This window comes from Schistocerca serialis, chromosome 6 (assembly GCF_023864345.2).
Source record: "Schistocerca serialis cubense isolate TAMUIC-IGC-003099 chromosome 6, iqSchSeri2.2, whole genome shotgun sequence".
NCBI classification, from domain to species: domain Eukaryota; kingdom Metazoa; phylum Arthropoda; class Insecta; order Orthoptera; family Acrididae; genus Schistocerca; species Schistocerca serialis.
In genome coordinates, this window is record NC_064643.1 from 20,977,501 (window position 1) to 20,997,269 (window position 19,769).

Here is a 19,769-nt window from a genome sequence, read left to right on the forward strand (position 1 = left end):
CTTGAACATATGGTTAGTCGAAGGCTGTATTGTGCCCTTGAATCCCCGGATCTTTTGGCTTCGATCCAGGGTGCTTTTCGCCAAGGGCGCTCTACTGAAGATAATTTAGTCCACTTGAAGTGTGTTATCTGAACAGCTTTTGCTCAGCATCAGTTCCTTGTTGCAGTTTTGATTGATCTGCGTATATATCTTATGATACCACATGGTGCCATAACGTCCTTGCCACCTTAAAGGAGTGGGGCCTCCATGGTCCACTCATGATTTTTATCCAGAACTTTCCTCCATGTCACACTTTTTGGGTACAGGTTGGTGCCTCCTGTAGCATCCCCCCCTGCAGGAGAAGGGGCTTGCACAAGGTTCTGTTTTGAGTGCCGCTCTCCTTTATGTGGCTATCAATGATCTGGCGGCATCTGCATGACATATGGTGTCCCCATCTTTTTTGTTCGTCCGCGATGGCTATTGCTGGAGGCAGAATGCAGGGAGCAATACACTAAGCACAATCCTGCGCTTTCACTCATAGCATCCATTTTTTGGCTGCCATGACCTACGTTATGCATTTCTGCCATTGTGTTTTTTAGGACCGGTCTTTTATGCCTAGTTGACATGGCTTCCCCGTCTTTGTCAACTAAAGCAGACATGTAGGTCGCACCTGAATGCTCTTCTATGCCTCAGCGACACCGAACGCGGTGTGGTCCACACTAGTTTGGTATGGCTGAATGCAGCATTGGTGCAGTCACACCTAGATTACAGGAATCTCTCATATGACTTTTTATCAGCTACGACATTAAGTCTGGATTCGATACACTATTGTGGGGTAAGACTGGTAACAGGTGCCTTTGGACTAGGCAACAGTTCCACTATTGTGGGTTCTGCACCATCAAAAATTGATGGCAGCTGCTCGCCCATAGTACCCTAACTGTCATCTCCTCTTTCCAGATACGAGATTTACCTCCGAAAACGGCAACACAGGTCTGGGGTTACGATCACCAAGTTTGAGCCTTGGTCCAGCACACAGTTTTAATCTGCCAGGAAGTTTCATATCAGTGCACGCTATGCTGCAGAGTGAAAGTCTCATTCTAGAAAACTCTTTAAGTGTAATTCTCTTTACATATTGGCTATTTTCTTCTTATATGGGGGACATGGTCTCATCTGAGAAGTGAAAGCAAGCCTGTAAAAGAAAGGGGGGTGGGGGCAGTTCTCAATTCTTGAGCAGTGACCCTCTTTTTTTTTTTTTTTTTTTAAAAAAAAAAAAAAAGAAAGATCCTTTGTAATTTGGGTGAGTTTATGTTCAATCCTTGCACCCAATTTACTCTTTCATCTACCTACTTTTTTTCTCGTCTAGCAGAACGATATTTATGACCGTTGCTTAATACCTGTTTGTATCACTTACACTGCTGGTATTTATGAATTCTTTAGCATTTGACTCCGGAAAGACCATTTTTCTTTGTAGTGAGGTCTTGCCAACAGCAAATTTTCTGGATGGAAAGTTGCCAATCTGCTCATATACTTTAAAATTTAAAAGTAAATCTAGCAATGCTAGAATGTATACAAAATACTGATATACCCATTAACAAGTTGTTGTTTAAAGATTCGCGACTTTTAAAACTTACGTAGATTATCTTTTTCATGATAGAACTTTACATAAGAAGTTATTAAGAACATTGTGAATATCACATGATGAACAATTGAATGACTAAAGCAGTGTTATCAACCCTCATTCATTGACACATGTAATAAATTCATCGAGGCAGTGAAGTCCAGAGCTGTTGTAAAAATTTCTGAAATTAAAAGTATATATTACCTAATGAAGGTAGTATTTTGGGGTGAAAGAGCACAATAATTACTATTTTTGGAATGTAATAATTCACTATGGCTTCATTTTAATTCTAATAAGTTTCACACTGTAATGAAACATTGTCTAAATGCCTCTCTCTCTCTCTCTCTCTCTCTCTCATTTGTTATAACTTACCGCTGTTATTTTGTATTTGTATTGCAGTCATTACATTAAAATTGGCTATATTGATTCTGCAATTTATACTATTATGTTATTGCTAAGAATTGATTTAAAGAATAAACGTATATATTTATTTGTAAGATTTTGTAAATTTATACCACTGGAACTCTTTCAAAATATTTGATTGCGTAATACTGCCAATAAATACAATGACTTTCTTTCTTCTGTTTATGATTGTAATAGATGTTGGACACTTTGATTCCAAGTATGTTATACAGAAACGCAGTGATTTTTTACAAAAGGCAAAACTATGTGTTCGAAGAATTGTGGAGAGGAGGGTACGTGATGTATTTTAAGTAGGTTATAAAGAGTAACTATAACAACAAAAACAATAAATTATTGATAAAATTATTTAATTGAATAGATAATAAATCTACTCACCAAGTGGCAGCAGAACATACACATAAAAGACTGTTGTGATTGGCAAGCTTTCGGAGCCAGTGGCTCCTCCAGACAGAAGCATTGAAGGGGAAGAAAGAAGGGTAAAGGAAAAGGCCTGGAGAGTTCCAGCAAAAGGTGTAGATTTTGGGAAAGTCACCCAGAACTGCGGATCAGGCGAAAAATAGAAACGACACATGTCATATACCAGCTATTATGTAAACACTGTTCAGCTTTCTACATCTGCATGACTACCACCAAATTATTAGTTATGATAAATGGGCATAGGCATAGTGTATATACTGGAAACTCACAATATCCTGTTGCAGGGCATGCTCTACAACATGGCATACGTGACCTCGACACTTGTTTCACCACACATGCCACCTGGATTCTTCCGCCAGACACCAGTTTCTCAGAACTCCGGAGGTGGGAACTAGCACTACAACGTGTCCTCACCACCCACCTCGCCTTAATTTACGTTAATTTCTGCTGTCTCAGCCTTTCTTCACTGTAATTACTCTTTGCTTCACTCTGTTTTAGCTTTCTACATCTTTCATTGTCTTTCCCATCTATTTTCACTACCCCGTCCCGCAGCTGTTGTATACAATACGCTTAGCTTCTCACTCTTATTAACTCATGTACAGTTTTAGTAGTAATCTCTGTCTTGCATATTACCCTGTCTTCCACCTTTATGCTCTCAGGTTTCCGAATATTGCCCGATGCAGTCCCCAACAATTAGTCTTTCCTTCTCATCCTGTACGGTAAGTCACCCATGACCCACGGTTCTGGGTAACTTTCCCAAAATCTACCCCTTTTCTTAGACCTCTCCAGTCCTTTTCCTTCACCCTTCTTGCTTCCCCTGCAACCCTTTAGCCTGAAGAAGGAGTCACTGGCTCCAAACGCTTGCCTATCACAACAGTCTTTTATGTGTGTGTTCTGCCACTGCTTGGCGAGTAGATTTTTTATCTATCCAATTAAATAATTTTATAAAGAGTATCTGTGTGTGATGTTTTTATTGGTATACAACTTGTTATAAACAAAACTTATTTTTACCATTTAATATGTTTCCAGATATTTACCAGTGGGAAAGATGAAATTGGGTTGATTGTACTTGGTTCTGACAAGACACAGACTCTACTTGATAACCCAAATGTGAGTGTGGAATTTCCTCTTGCACTGCCTACATGGCAGATGATATCCTTTGTGGAGAAATCTTTACATGAAAGGGAAATAAAAACAGATTGGATAGATGGTGTTGTTGTTGGCATGCAAGTCTTGAAAAATGAGCTAGAGTAAGTATTTAAAGCTGTCTGTTTTTTGACATTCCTGGAACATGTTCCAGAATGTGTGTTACACAAATCACAGCGACATAGTTGTGACTTTATAAATTTGAATCAATATGTTTTTGTAATGAAAAGGAAACAGAAGGCACAATACCTGCAGAAATAGGAAATTTTTTTGTGTGATTTTACTGTATGAATGTTTTTTACAGTTTTTCAGCTCAATAATTAAGGAGGTATTGATACAAGGCTTTGCCAAAAATCAATCTGTCACCTACAATTCCAGCCCTGTCACTGGCATTCCCTATCCCCACAACATGACTGGGCCACCATGAAAGCAGCCACATCATTGTCAAATTCACTGAAACTACTGCATACCAATTTACTTGAGTATGGCTGCTGTTGTGGTCTTCAGTTTGGTTTAAGCACTGCGTCAATACCTTCTCTTCATAGCACTCGGAGGTCGCGATCTGCGACTGTTTTTACAAATGGCAAGATAACTTTTCCTCTAGTTGCTTGTTTTTCAGTGAAAGATGCAAATATTTTAGAATGTAGTGCCTTATGTATATCTGTTAGAATAGCCACAAGGTCTGAAAGTTATTTTCAAATGATTGAGCTCTTCTACAGAGTATTGAAATTCACAGATTCTTCCAACCTGGTCCACCAATGTCTTACATACTCCTCTTCCTCCATGGATTGTTTCCAGCATTTGGAGATGAAACATTAGGCAGCAAAACGTGCCTTATAACCAAAATCTAATGAACATATAATTAAATTAACCAAAGATGTAATGTTGCACTCTCAGGTAAGACTGATCTTGAATGCAAAGCCTAAGTGGAAATTAAATGTACGCTGCAACATTCATCACACTTTTTGTTATTGAAATTATTCACAGTGCCATAGGGAGAACTGAGTTTATGTGTTTTGTAGAGTCAGATACACGCTATGGCGCAGGGTGCTGTCCGTTATTCTCCTGACTATGATGTGCAGGAATGGTAGTCTTCCTTCTTCTTTGGTCTCCATAGTGAATTTGATTTTGTGGCGTGTGGAGTTCAGATGTACAAAGAAGTCAAGAAGTTTGTCTCTTCCATGAGGCCAGATGACAAGTGTGTTATCCACATAACAGAAGAAGAAGAAGAAGAAGAAGAAGAAGAAGAAGGATTTCCATTTGGATGACATCAGGGCCTCTTCCTCGAAGTGCACCGTAAATATATTCACAATCTCTGGTCAGAGTGGGCTGCCTATTGCGACTCCATCTGTTTGCGGGAGGAGGGTGTGCCACGAGTCAGTGAAGTGGGAAAGCTGACCAAGTAATATGTGTGACGTGTCATACCTCGACCGATATTGAGAACAGAATAAAAAATTCAGAGGCATTACTTTTCAGCACTCCCATGCATATTCTGTATGCAAGATAAGCTTATGGAGCAGGTTTCTCATTCAGAAATTCTATTTCGGTGTTGATTGTTTACACGAAGACCGTGTTAAGCGTAATGGAAGAAGGAGAAATGTTTATCAGCATTCCAGATTTGGCAGTGGCAGGCTCATGGTCTGCTGAGGCTCTGGTTTATTGTTTCAATATATTGCTGCTTGCATTGCTCAGCATCTCATTTTGTGCGAACATAGAATAGGTAGGTTCAGGAGGGCCATGCTAAATGCCTTGCAGGGCCTCAGTAGTGCCACCCAACTAGCACCTGAGAGGGCAGACAAGTGTTTGCTCATGCGTACGTGATCCTGCAGTGAAGTTGTGTACATTTAGTCAGGAAGTGGGCTTGTATACAGTGAGACAAGTATCCACACAGACAATGTGATGGCATCTGGAGCAGCACAGACTGTCAAGCCCTTAATGCAGCTCTAGAGAGAGGTGAACTGACAGCGGTGCAACTAACAACAATGCCAGACACAGGAATGGCACTGTGTCATCGTATCAGATGAGTCTCGGTTCTGTAACATCGTCACAATTGATGTACTTGTGTGTGGAGGCTCTGATGCCAACAGACCTGGCCAGATTGTACCTGTCATTCCCATGCGGGTCCAGCATGTGATGTGATGGTATGGGGTGCAACTGGATACATATCACAACCTCTGGTTCACATAGCCAGTAATTTGGACAGCAGCCATTGCATTTGTGTTTTGTTAAGGCCTATCGCTGTGCCCTATTTTCAAGGGCTCCATGATGTTATCTTTTAACAAGATAATGCAAGACTACACATCACCTGAGCTGTACTGAGCTACCTCGATACAGAGAGTGTTCCACTGTTGCCATATCCAGCATTTTCTTCAAATCTGTCACCTGTGGAGAACGTCTGTACACAGGATGCCAAGAGATGGGTATGCCACCAGTCGCCAGCCACCAGTCGCCAACCACTACAGTTGATGAACTCCGACATATGACATACAGTTGAGTAGCATGAATTAATGTACCCATGGCTGTAATCCAACCTCGATTTGATATCCAGTGTGATGAGAGCTGTTCTGCTGTTCCAGTTTCAATACTGAAATTCATATATTATTTTTATGCTATCCTTACCAGATTGGACTGTGGTGTCATACAGCATAAAATATCTTACAACGTGTTGAATCAGTGATGAGAAGTGTAGAACAGCCAGCAGGGGAAAGATGTTGGCAATGAGACAGCTTTTATGTAGAACAGCAGTACAGTGTTTTACAGTGCATAATGCTTCCTCAGATTGAGAACAAAATGTGCGGTTTGCTGTCATCCATTTTCACAACATAGCCTTGAAAAATAATGTTGACATTACTGTGCATTTCACTCTGAGGCATATTGCACTCTGAGAATGTTCATCGAATTCAGTTACTTTGTATTATATTTCAGTAACAGTGACATAATAGCAAATTGGACTGTATGAGTTTTTATGGATTTTTTTTCCAGAGACACACTACCATTTCTTCAGATTTATTTAATTTGGGTATAAATCCTTTCCAGCATATATGCTGTACACAAAATGTTGAACATAAAATATAGCTATCTGCTGATTTAACATCTTGCTGAGTATACCAGTACAATGTTTTGTTGTAACAAATAGTTCAATGTATTTTACACACTTATAAACTTATTTATACAGTTATAGTAATTTATACCATTACATTAATGTTGTACCTTAATGTTCTGGAAGACGATATTATAAGGAACCTCATACTTTTCCTGGATAATAGAGTTGTCTATAATGAATTATTGCCTGAAAAAGATCTGTACAAATTTGAGTCAGATCATAACATTTCAAATTGGTCCAAAGATGGGCAACTGAGTTTAAGTTTTCAGAAATGTAAATTGGAGCACATCACAAAACAAATAAAAGACAGTATTGTATGACTACATTATCAAATAATCACAGTTTTAATTGGTCAACTCATACAAATATCTGGATGAAATGAAATGGTGACATAGACTCACTTGTAGGCAAAGCAGAATGCAGACTTCAATTCGTTGGTAAGATACTGGAAAATGCAATCAGTCGATAGAGGACATTGCTTACAAAATACTTGTGTGGCCCATTCTAGAATATTGCTTAAGTATGACCCATAACAAATAAGGCTAATGGCAGACATTGAATGTATACAAAATAGTGTAGCATGATTGATCATAGATTTATTTGATGCATGGGAGAGCATCAAGAAGCTACTAAAAATTGGAAATGCCAGACAAGTGAAGATAGACGCCAAATATATGACAAAACCCAACTTATGAAATTTCAGGAACATGTATTAAGCGAGGTATTTAGGGATTATACAATAACCACATATGTATCACTCCTATAGGGACCATGAAGGCAAGATTAATTACAGCATGCACAGAACCATTTAAAGAATCATTCTTCCCACACTCCACATGAGCACTGAATGGGGAAAAACCATAATGTGTGGTACAACAATGTACTTTGTCGGACAAACCCACAGTGGTTTATACAGTGTGCATGGAGACATGGAATCAGTTGACAGTAGTGGTAATGGTTCATATTGATTCCCATTTCTCTGTTGCAGTAGGTGATCTTATGCCTCTAATTATTTTTTCATTGCTATCTTAACTTGCATTCTTCAATTCAGTTTATTAACCCTTCTTATCTCTTTGTATTAGGGCAAATGTACAGTTAACTTTTAAGGAATTTGTATTTTCAATTTATCAACTGGAGTTTTGTTACAAATTATTTGTTTCAGTTTGTTTAGAATAATTTGCTGTTTCACAGGTGCCCTGAAGAAAATAAAAGATCTCGAAAGTGTCTTAATGACAACCGATGGCCTCATATTGACAAGACAGCTGGTTGCCTTGCAGAGGGCAGGGCTTGACGGTCTGAACATCTGCTTAGACACCCTGCAGTCCCAATGCTACAACCAGATCACGAGGAGGAAAGGCTGGGAGCATGCCATGGCTGGCATAGATCTAGCCTTGCAACTTGAATACGACCCTGTGAAGGTATTACTAGTGCAGTTGTCATCGCATGCAGGCTTTCATAAGCAAGAGATATAAATCTGTTGTTAAGAATATCAATACAAGAATCACCATTTTAAAGCAGTACGCCCTCACCCTCGACTCCATCCCTGCTCCCACCCTCACCCCTGTCTCCACACTGCAGCTGAAAGTGAAGGAAGGTATATTAAGACAGAAGAAGTAAATTTTAGCTGAAGATGCTAACAGTTTCATAGTTTATACAACATAAAAAAGTATGCCTTGCAAGTTTACCAATTAAATATCTTATATTTTCCTCCCAAGAGAGTCTTATGAGACTCAAGATCTTTACAGTTTCTCTTTTTTTCTTTTGTGTCTTTAGTTTAAAATAAGTTTCCTCTATTGTGGTGTTGTTTTGAAAAAAATACTCAATTGTTTGGAAAAATTATTCTTAATTCTGTAGTCACACTTTTGTTGTGTCTAAGTACTACTGGTTTCAGTAGCGAGTACCAGCATCAGTTCATCTTATTATCAAAAATTTCTTTGCAAAATAAAAGTTGACCACTGTGGCCGAGCGGTTCTAGGCACTTCAGTCCAGAACCATGCTGCTGCTGCTACGGTCGCAGGTTCGAATCCTGCCTCAGGCAGGGATGTCCTTAGGTTAGTTAGGTTTAAGTACTTCTATGTCTGGGGGACTGATGACCTCAGATGTTAAGTCCCATAGTGCTTAGAGCCATTTGAACCATTTTGCAAAATAAAAAGCTTCTGTACAACTGCAAACTAGACATACCATTTTCAGGGTGCAGTTCACACCTATTGAAAGCACAACAGTGACCTTTACTTTTAGTACATAAGACACCTACTGGGGTAAGTGACTTGATGAATGCACACAAGAAGTTGTCATTTATTCCGTATGTAGCTGCCATGCAGAATCATATTTTGTATTAGTTGGTCCTTACTCTTCCAAAAGGTTAAACCTTGTCTCTGCAGCCACAGCTTCCTCTCTTCAGCAGTTGTTTTCATCTCCATGTGTGAAGAAAATCCCATTCATTGATCATATTGTTTAAGTAGGATGTTCTCAGTCATCCCCTTGTTTTCTTACCTATGATCTTGCCTTCAGAAATGTTTTTTAAAAGATTATCATCTCCAGTTAAGTGTCCAGTGTATTTTGCTTTGCTCTGGCCTATAACTTTCAGTGGTTCCTTCTTCTCTCCTATTTCCTTTAATTTTTCTGTCAATGCAGCTAGTTCTTGTACTTCTCCTCCAGAACCACATTTCAGCAGGTTTGAGGTGAGCTTCCTTTGGCTTTTCTAATGTACAGATTTTGCATCTGTGTGTCAGAACACTCCACACAAAGGTCTTTACAAATATTTTCTTAATGTGGGAGCTGATATGTTTATTCAGTTGCAGCTTCTTCTTATTTTGGAAGGAACTCTTCACCTGTGCTATTCTTTTCTTGAATGCCTTGAAATATTGATTGTTTTCTTGCAAAATGCTACTGAGATAGTGAATTTCAGTTCCTTTCTTGAGTTGCTCATTGCCTGTTCTTGCGTCAGTCCTGCCTCCACCTCCTTTCTTGTCTGTAGCCATAACTTTTGTCTTCTTTGTATTCATTTTTAGCTTTAGTTTTACCATTTCTTGATTTAAGGCCTGAAACATTTTATTTAGTTCCTACTCTGATTTACTATTGTGATGTCGTCAATCTGCAGTGTATATGCATGCAATTAAGTCTCCATATCGACATCATGCTCCAAAAACCACCTAACTGTGTGTGACAGGGGGTACGTCTCATGCCACCAACTGACCCCCTCTGCCTTGTTCCACTTGTGAACAGTGTTTGGGAAGAATGACTGTCAGTACGCTTCTGTATTATCTCTAACTTCTCAAATTTTCTTCTCGTGATCATTTCGTGAATTGTATATGAGAGAAACTATTATGTTGTCAGACTCTTCTCGGAAACTACTCTCTCGAAACATGGGTAGTAAATCTTTCCGTGATGCACAACTGCTCTCTTATGGCATCTACCACTGGAGTTGCTGAGCATCTCTGTAATGATCTCACAGTGACTAAATGATCCTGTGACAAAACACTCCGCACTTCATTGGATCTTCTTTCTCTCTTCTGTCAGTCGTACTGGGTAAGGACACAGGGGTAATTTACATTCACTTAAGATTCTTCCTGTGGATGTTAGTCTGGCATCTGCTTTTCTATTGCAGTTGTATGTGGTCATTCCACTTTAAGGTTGATCTGGATAGTTACTTCTAGATATTTTATGGTAGATTCTGTTTCCAGCAATTTGTCATTAATAGTGTAGTTGTACAGTATTGGATTTCTTTTCCTGTGTGTGTGTGTGTGTGTGTGTGTGTGTGTGTGTGTGTGTGAGTGATATGTTACATTTATTTATGTGCAGGGTCAACTGCCAGAGCCTGCATCATTCACCAATCCTCTGCAGGTCATTGTGCAAATTGATACTGCCTTCTGTTGTTGCTACTTTCTGATGGACAAGTGAGAGTACCTGTGAACAATATTAAGGAGCCTCTGACACTTTCTACTGGATCATTTATATTCATTGTAAATGTAACGGTCCTATCACATTTCCTTGGAGTATTCCAGAAATTACCTTTTGATTCTTGTCATCTTTTCTTTGTTGTTGTTATTACTTCCTTGATGAAAATATTAAGGAAGTAAGGTGATAGAAGGCACCCGTCTCTCACTGCCCTTCTGGTTTTCCTTCTTTCATATCCGGTTCAGTACTCTGACTTTTGTATATACTCAAAATCAATCATCTGTCCTTCCACTTTGGACATTACTTTGAGGAATGATGATATAATGGTAATCTGTTTAATAAACAATATTTTAACGATACACTTTGCTTTCCAATCATATAGTGGCTTGATGATGGAATTTGATACTGAAATTAGTAATCATTAGACAAAATAAAAGTGAAGCTATAATAAAAAAAAGTAATATTTTGGATCATGTCAGTTGTTGTTCCAAACAACAGCATGTCAGAAATAGGTTGAAATGGCTCTGAGCACTATGCGACTTAACTTCTGAGGTCATCAGTCACCTAGAACTTAGAACTAATTAAACCTAACTAACCTAAGGACATCACACACATCCATGCCCGAGGCAGGATTCGAACCTGCGAACGTAGCGGTCACTCAGTTCCAGACTGTAGCGCCTAGAACCACACGGCCACTCCGGCTGTCCAGGAATAGGTACTAAATTATTTGTCCGCTGATGACTTCACAGCTTAGAACACTAAAACGCAAATGTTAATTGTTTGTTATGTGCCCTGGTAGAGTTCACAACTGATTACAGTTCACGATTGGTTGTTGGAGCTTGGGCGTTACTCACATAGTGTATTTGGTGCATGGTGCAGAAAAAGGCAGTGTCCAGAAAAGTAAACAAATGTAAAGGCAAAAGTTTCATGACAGGATGTTGTGTCACCATACTTGGAAGACAATTATAGCCAAAGACAGAAATTTAAAAGAAACTGGCTCATTTGAGCTGTGGAGACCTAGTCGAGGATTCTCAGTAGATAATTGTTAGCACAGTAGAATTTATAAAGAGACAATGTCAGTTCGTGTGAGGGAAGGTTGATTGGTAAGTACCTATCAGCTTTCTCATAAAACTCACAATTTGAAGAATACACATCAAGGAAAAGGTAGAAGTCCAACAGTGTCAAATCTAGACAATAATATCGATCATCCAACAGTTTTGCAAAATCCCCAGTTGTACTTACTTTACTTACTTACTTACTAACTTACTCAGATTTGCTGTGTACCATACAAGGAACTGGTTTCCACTAGTTCACTCGATCAGCTGCCAAGTTCTCACCTTCCTCCAAGTTTGTGTCCATGCATTGAAGATTCATTGCAAAAGTTCCAGGTGTTAACAGGTCTTCCTGTACATCTGTATCTGTCCATTGATTTCCACAACAGTGTTGATTTTGGGATTCTTCCACCTTACATGTGTAGAACATAACCTGCAATCTTCAGTCTTCTTTCAACAATAATTTTGTGCAGGCTGTGTAGACCTCGTATTCTCAGCACTACATCATTTGTAACTTGGTTGGGTTAACATCTTCAGAATTCATCTCTAGCATTGTTGGTGAAAAATATGGAGACTGTGTGCTGATTTTACTGACATTTTCCAAGTCTCACAAATATAAACAATAAAGGAGTACACTCAAAGCTTTGTTGACATATTACAGACCTAATTGCCATATGGACTGATTTTCCAGTTCTGCTGGTGATTTCTGCATCTGTGACCTCATTATTACATATAAAGCTACCGAGATATGGCAATCTGTCAACATCTTGTAGTATCTTCTATTGCACTGTAATCGGGGAAGAGACGAGTAATTTCCACTTACTTTGCACATTCTGTTTGCCTTATCTCTATTAATTTTCAGCTGTACACAATAGGGCATTTAATGAGAAAGCAGATAAAAATTAACTTGATGCCTTCCAAGGTGACGGTCTCTACTAAGTCTCTACTCCTTCAAGTCTGACTATGTAAGTGTAGACCAGAGATGGTTTAAATTCAGAGAAATAGTATCGACATCAATTAAGAGATATATACCAAATAAATTGAATGGATACCAAATAAATTAAAAGGGTGGTGCACAAAATATGTCAAAACTCAGCTGCAGAAGCAATGAAAAAAAGCATGTCAAAATTTAAAAGAATGCAAAATCTCCAAGATTAGCGATGTTTTACTGAAGCTCGAAACTTAGGGTGGGTTTCAGTGGAAGATGTGTTTAATAATTCCCATAGTGAAACTTCGTTTTGAAATCTGGAAGAAAATCCAAAGAGTTTCTGGTTGAATGTATAGTACACCAATGGCAAGACACAACCAATACCTTCACTGCGCAATAGCTGTGGTAATGTTACTGATGACAGTGCTACTAAAGCAGAGTTACTAAACACGGATTTCTGAAATTTCTTCACCAAAGACAACAAAGTAAATATTGCAGTATTCAAATCAAGAACAACTGCAACTGTGAGTAACTTAGTAGTAGCTCTCCTCAGTGTCATAAACAATTTATGTTTCTTTCAGAGAATGTTGATACAATAGCTCCATTAGAAATCATATATAGCCGCTCATTTGATAAAGATCCATACCTAGAGACTGAAAAGTTGCTCAGGTCACACCAATGCTCAAGAAAGAAAAGAGGAGTAATCTACTAAATAACAGACTCATATCACTAATGTTGATTTGCATTAGGATTTTGGAACATATATTGTGTTTGAATATTTTGAATTATCTCAAAGGTAATGATTCATTGATAAATAGCTAAGATAGATTCAGAAATATCGACCTTTTAAAACACAGCTAGCTCTTTAGTCACACAAAGTAATAAGTGCTGTCGACTGGGGATCTCAAATTGATTCCATATTTGTAGATTTCCAGAAGACTTTTTGAAACAGTTCCTCACAAGCATTTTCTAATCATATTGTGTGCCTATGGAGTATTGTCTGAGTTGTACAACTGGATGTGTGGTTTCCTGTCAGAAAGGTCACAGTTCATAGTAATTGATGGAAAATCGTCAAGTAAAAAAGAAGTGATATCTGACATTCCTCAAGGAAGTGTTATAGACCACCTGCTGTTGCCGATCTACATTAACAATTTAAGAGAGAATCTGAGCAGTCCTCTTAGATGATGCTATCATTTACAGTCTCGCAAATCATTTACTGTCTTGTAAAGTGATCAGATGATCAAAATGAACTGCAAAATGATTTAGGCTACCTATCCATATGATGCAAAAAGTGGTAACTGACCTTAAATAATAAAAATTTTTATGTCATCTGCACGAGTAGTAAAAGGCATCTACTAAATTTTGTTTACATGATAATTCACACAGATCTAAAGGCTGTGAAGTCTACTGAATACTTAGGAATTACATTTACAAATAACTTAAATTGGAATGCTCACATAGATAATGCGGTGGCAAAGCAAACAAAAGACTGTGATTTAATAGTAAAACATTTAGAAGATTAGGATTACTAAAGAGACTATCTACAACTATACTTGTCTGTCCTCTTTTGGAGTATTCTGCATGGTGTGGGATCCTTACCAGATAGGACTGACAGAGGACATCATTTAAAAGTTCAAAGAAAGGCAGCTCATTTTGTATTATTGGGAAACAGGAAAGTGCATGCCACAGATATCACATGTGAATTGGGGTGGCAGTCATTAAAGCAAAAGCATTTTGCTGGAGCAGGTTCTTAAAATTTCAATCATCAACTTTCTCCTCTGAATGTGAAAATATTTTGTTAGAGCCCTCTTACATAGGGAGAAATGATCATTGTAATGAAATAAGAGAAATCAGAGCTTGTACGGAAATATTGAAGTGTTTGTTTTTCCTCAAATGCTGTAGGGGAGTGGAATGGTAGATAAATAGGTTGAGGGTGGTTCTCTGAACCCTCTGCCAGCATTTAATTGTGAATTACAGACTAGTCATGCAGATATAGATAATGTAGATAGACTTTCAATATTGTGCACCGATTCTCTAATTTTATACATTGCTCAAATACTTTCGTGGCGCTTTGGAGTGACCCCTTTAAAATAACAATTTACCAGTCTTCTTAATATGTATTTTGGTAACGAGGTTGATAAGAAGTTACAACAATACTCTCTTATTACTCCCCAGTTTTGGGTTTTATTAATGAACAAAGTCGCCGCAGTGTTCCATAACAATTACGGGTTGAAGTTTCCTGCTGATGGAACCAATATGATTTTCTGTGTTTCTGAGCATACAGGTTGTGTACGCTGTTTGGAGTCTGGTGTATGCTGAATCAAATGTTTTTATTGTTGTGATCTTCCATCTGAAGATTGGTTTCATGGAGTTGCCCATGCTAGCCTATCCTGTGTGACCCTCTTCACCTCTGCGTAACTACTACAGCGTACAATAACTTGAACTTGCTTACTGCAGTCAGTTTTTGGTCTCCTACAGTTGTTACCCCCATTATATTCACAGATGACCACATATTGTGGAAATTGCATATTGTAATGTAGGATGCAATAATAACGTACGGAAAGTTTCTGTTGAAAATTACGAATTATTTAGGAATAAAGCAGATGGCTCACCAAAAGGCAGAAGCACTGTCTCATTGATAGGCACACGAACAATAGGTTTGTAGAATGAGATTTTCACTGTGCAGTGGAGTGTGCACTGATATGAAACTTCGTGGCAGATTAAAAGTGTGTGCCGGACTAAGAGTCAAACTCGGGACCTTTGCCTTTTGTGGGCAAGTGCTCTACCATCTGAGCTATCCATGCATGACTCACGACCCGTACTCACAGCTTTACTTCCACCAGTACCTCGTCTTCTACCTTCCAAGCTAAAAGGTACGTTGCTTGGCGAGCTTCCAGAATGCACTTTCTTTTTCTAGCTGTAGGGAAAACATGCGCGTGCGTGCACACACACACACACACACACACACACACACACACACACACACACACACACACTCACTCACATGCGCATGCATGTCTCCTTATGTTGTGGTCTCTCAACTGCCAGCTCTTTACTGGCCCATGGTGAGTGTTCTGGAGTGAGGTGGGGCTTTAGAGTGGGGTAGGATGGGGTGGGTTGAGGCAATGTGAGGGATGGAGAGAGATGGGAGGGGTTTGGAGGGCAGCATTTAGTGGCTCGTGGGAGAGTGGGGAGCCATCTGTGGGCTAGCTAGGGGTGCTGGTAGAGGGGTCAGGCGACAGACAGCTGGGCACTCATAGACTAGGGTGTGACGTGAGATAACAGCACACAACTACCTGATTGGGAAGGGGGGAGAGGGGGGGGGGGAGGGAGGGGGGCAGGGGCGTGTGTTTGTGGGGGGGGGGGGCAGGGGGGCTGGTAGTTAACTTGGATTTAGGCCAGGAAGCAAAGGATGTGCTGTAAGTATGGCTACGAAAGTTGAGTATTCTTAAATAAGATCAGCTGGTGGCAATGTATTGGAAAGTAACTGGCACACAAAGTGCAATTTTGGCTCCTTTTTCTTTGTGAATTTTAAATAGTCTGCAGAGCAAATTGAATTAGGAGGATCAGGCATTTGTGTGGATCTAGGAAAGTAAATTGTAGAGCCAGATAAAAGGCGCGCAAGACAGGAGGGGTACTACTGCTCATCACTGCTGTATCGTGCTACTAGTACATGTCAGTGTGAGTGCACCGAGAGTGGTGTTGCCGTACATGCGTCTTTAAATTGGTCACCCACTGATCATTGCAGGCTGGCTGCTGGATTCTGTCTCTGGGAGCCAAGCGTGTGGCGCGGTCGCTGCCATGCCATCTGCTGGTGACTCGCACATGTATTAGTGTGGAACAGTGCTGACTGATTCTCTGTGTGATTCTAGTTTGTAATGTGCACATCAGTGTTCTGTGTCTTGTTGAGTCCTTAGAGGCATATTGTTCGGAGGTTATTATTAAAGCCATATTTGTGCGACTTGGATCACACTTCAGTATTACTTGGTTATTACATCACCACAAACATATGGACCGGGAATGTACATGCTTTGACAGTTTGCTACGTCTCTCTCTTCTAGGACTGACATGGTAGCTGCCTTGCATTTCTTAATGACTCTGACCTTGTCAACCACAAACCGAATCTTAGTACAGTCATGATTTCCCTGAAGAGATTACATGACAGCAGAGACTTGTAAAATTGTGTTACCCATTTCTCTAGCCAGTGAAGATTCATTCTGTACCTTCAGATACAGTGTCATGTAGGAGTAGAACAGCAAGAAATACGTAGCTCCTCTAACCGTAATGACAGTTTATCACCTCCCAACACTACATGTGCCAATGTTTCAGTGCATTTTTGAATATGTTTGTTAACAGATTCATCAACACAACAAAGATTTACGATCTCAGTAGCATCTTATTTCTTAACTCATACTTTACTATTCATCAGAATCTTCATCGCTGCTCTTTGATTCGTCAGAGCTCCCTGCCGTACTTTGTTTTATTTCATAGTCAGAATTAGGTGAAATACCACCTACCGTATTTACTCAAATCTAAGCTGCACTCAAACCTGAAAAATGAGACTCGAAATAAAGGAAGGAAAAAAAAAAATTCCCGAATCTAAGCCGCACCTGAAATTTGAGACTCGAAGTTCAAGGGGAGAGAAAAGTTTTAAGCCGCACCTCCAAATCGAAACAAAGTCGGTCCATTGTAATATGAGACACAATTTAGGTCGAATGAATGATGATACAGCTACAGTAGTTTGGTTCGAGTCGTAAGCTTAGCACTTAAGCTTTACCAGGTAGCCTTTGCTATGCGTCAGGCCCTCCGTCCGTATTTATACTGGTACCCTTCCTTTTTCACGTGCTTCGTCTGGTTTGAATCAATTGCTTATTTTGCTTTGATCTGATAAGTGCCGTTTTCCTTGTTATAGGCGTTTATGTCACTCTAAGCTGAAAATACATTACTGTACTGTGTCATGCATTGTTTGTCGCATTCTGATAGTGCGTGTTTGCGGCCTGTCGTCGCTCGCGGATTGGCTTGCTTTTATGCACGCTACCACCGCCTACAATTAAAAAAAAAAAAAAAAAGAGAGAGAAATCATCTCATTAGCGAAACAATGGCAAGAGACTATTTGTTGTTACTTACACTGCTGCTTTCTTAAATAATGATCAACAAGAACCAAATAATAGACTGCATATGATAGAACATGTTCTGAACGCGAGTTAGGCGAAAATTTATCTCCGTTTGAAAATCTTTGCGGCCGCTTCTTTAGTACATCAAATTCTGCACAGAAATTAGAGTCATCTTAGATTTAAAAATCTAGTCAGTTGCCGTGCTTCAGTTCTGACTGTATCACTATTAGGCATAAGAATAATATGAATATAAACATGACACGATACGTATATTCTTCCACATTTGCTGTTGTCTCACTCTAGTTTCGTAGTTTATTAGGCAGACAGGATTTAAATAAGATAGCAGCAAACACGAAAGAATACGTGGCAACATGTTTATATTCGTATTACTCTTATGATGAAGAGAATACTGCATGTGATTCACATTTCATCAGGTTCCTATAAGCAACCATCTCTTCTCACAGGTAGGAAAAAATTCAGAACGTAGAGTTGGCCATATTGACAAACATCCGAAACAGTCTTGCCAGTCGGATTTTCGTAATACATTGAAGTTCTGCTACATTCGAAGATGAACAATACGGAATTTATATTTACTTCGTTGGATAATGTATGAAAATCGTCTTCCACCTTTTTTTTTTAATTTATTTACTGACGCAGAGGTTTTGGCGCCAGTATTTATCTTTGTGCCTACGAAGCATGCCTGTGTAGCGCTACATATATTCGACGGCAAAAGTTAGTTGTGGCAGCACCTACCGACATTTTTCAGAACTTCCACTTGCTTTGCACTCGATTCTAAGCCGCAGGCGGTTTTTTGGATTACAAAAACCGGAAAAAATGCGGCTTACATTTGAGTAAATATGGTACATCCTCTCCTTTGGATTCAACTTCTTAAGTATTATCTTTCAAGTCAACACCTGCTAATCTGTGAGACCGAAATGATGAGCCATACTACTCTATTTCACTGTGCCTGTTTGTTTCATTTGTATAACATTTTATTCCATCATAGATGCTGCACTTACAGTTTCATATATGCATTGCAGCAGCAGACACAATAAAAGTAGCAATCAGCAGTGCTTAGTTTGTGAATGGGTAAAAAATATGCCGTTGTCCCAGTTCCACATATCCCCAAAATTTGATTCTGTCAAATTCTGTACTCTCTGAAATCAAATGTTTAATCCAAAGATGAAAGTGAACAAGTTTGATGCAGTATTGCTAATATTGTTTATTACTCATCTTGCTGGATGAAGTGCATACTGTGTCCTTTCTGAAAGGTTTGCAGAAGTAATGCACATACCAGTTTTCTAAAAACTTACATTGAGATTGTGCTCTCCTTCCTCTTGTACAAATTAGTAGAGCCCTTCGGATTACTCCACAATATGCCTCTTGGCAAGGTGGTAACGACAGTATTATGAAAAGGATAGATTGGCACTCACTGTATAGTGTAGATGTTGTGTTGCAGGCAGGGGGAAAAAAAAAAAAATACACCACCCATTAAACACGTAAGCTTTTGGTGCAAACCTCCCCCCCCCCCCCCCTTCCCACACACACACGCACGCACACACACACACACACACACACACACACACACACACACATGCGCGCAAATGCAGATCACACATACATGACCACGGTCTCTGGCTGCTAGGGCCAGACTGGGAGCAACTGCGCATCATGGGAGAAACAACAGTCATATGTGTGTGTGTGTGTGTGTGTGTGTGTGTGTGTGTGTGTGTGTGTGTGTGTGTGTGTGTCTTGTCCACTTACGAAGAAGACTTTCTGATCGAAAGCTTACGTGTTTAGTAGTCTTTTTGTTGTGCTTGTCTGTGACCTAACATTTCCTGTGTACAGTGAATAGCAATGTATTTTTTTATAATATGGTCATTATTCCAGCCTAGATTTTCTATTGTTTGTTTCCTTTTAAGACCTTATAGAGACAGTTACTGACAATTTCTTTTTTCTTATTGGAGAAAAGTAAAACCATATGGGGGCAGACGTAGATTGTGAATGAATATGGAATAGAGTATTTTTATTCTCCCTGTATGCAGTGTCAATAACTTCACCTCACACACTTCATTTCTGGCAGCACCTCCTC

General features: G+C 39.3%; 1 protein-coding gene across 1 annotated transcript in view; it reads left to right on the forward strand.

Moving 5' to 3' along the window:
* The window catches only part of LOC126484209 (molybdenum cofactor biosynthesis protein 1-like), a 77,483-nt gene that overhangs the window by 8,973 nt on the left and 48,741 nt on the right, over positions 1–19,769 (forward strand). Inside the window, exon 2 of the mRNA XM_050107622.1 lies at positions 7,878–8,104. Coding sequence (XP_049963579.1) covers positions 7,878–8,104 — 227 coding nt within the window. The remainder of the gene's footprint in view (positions 1–7,877; positions 8,105–19,769) is intronic.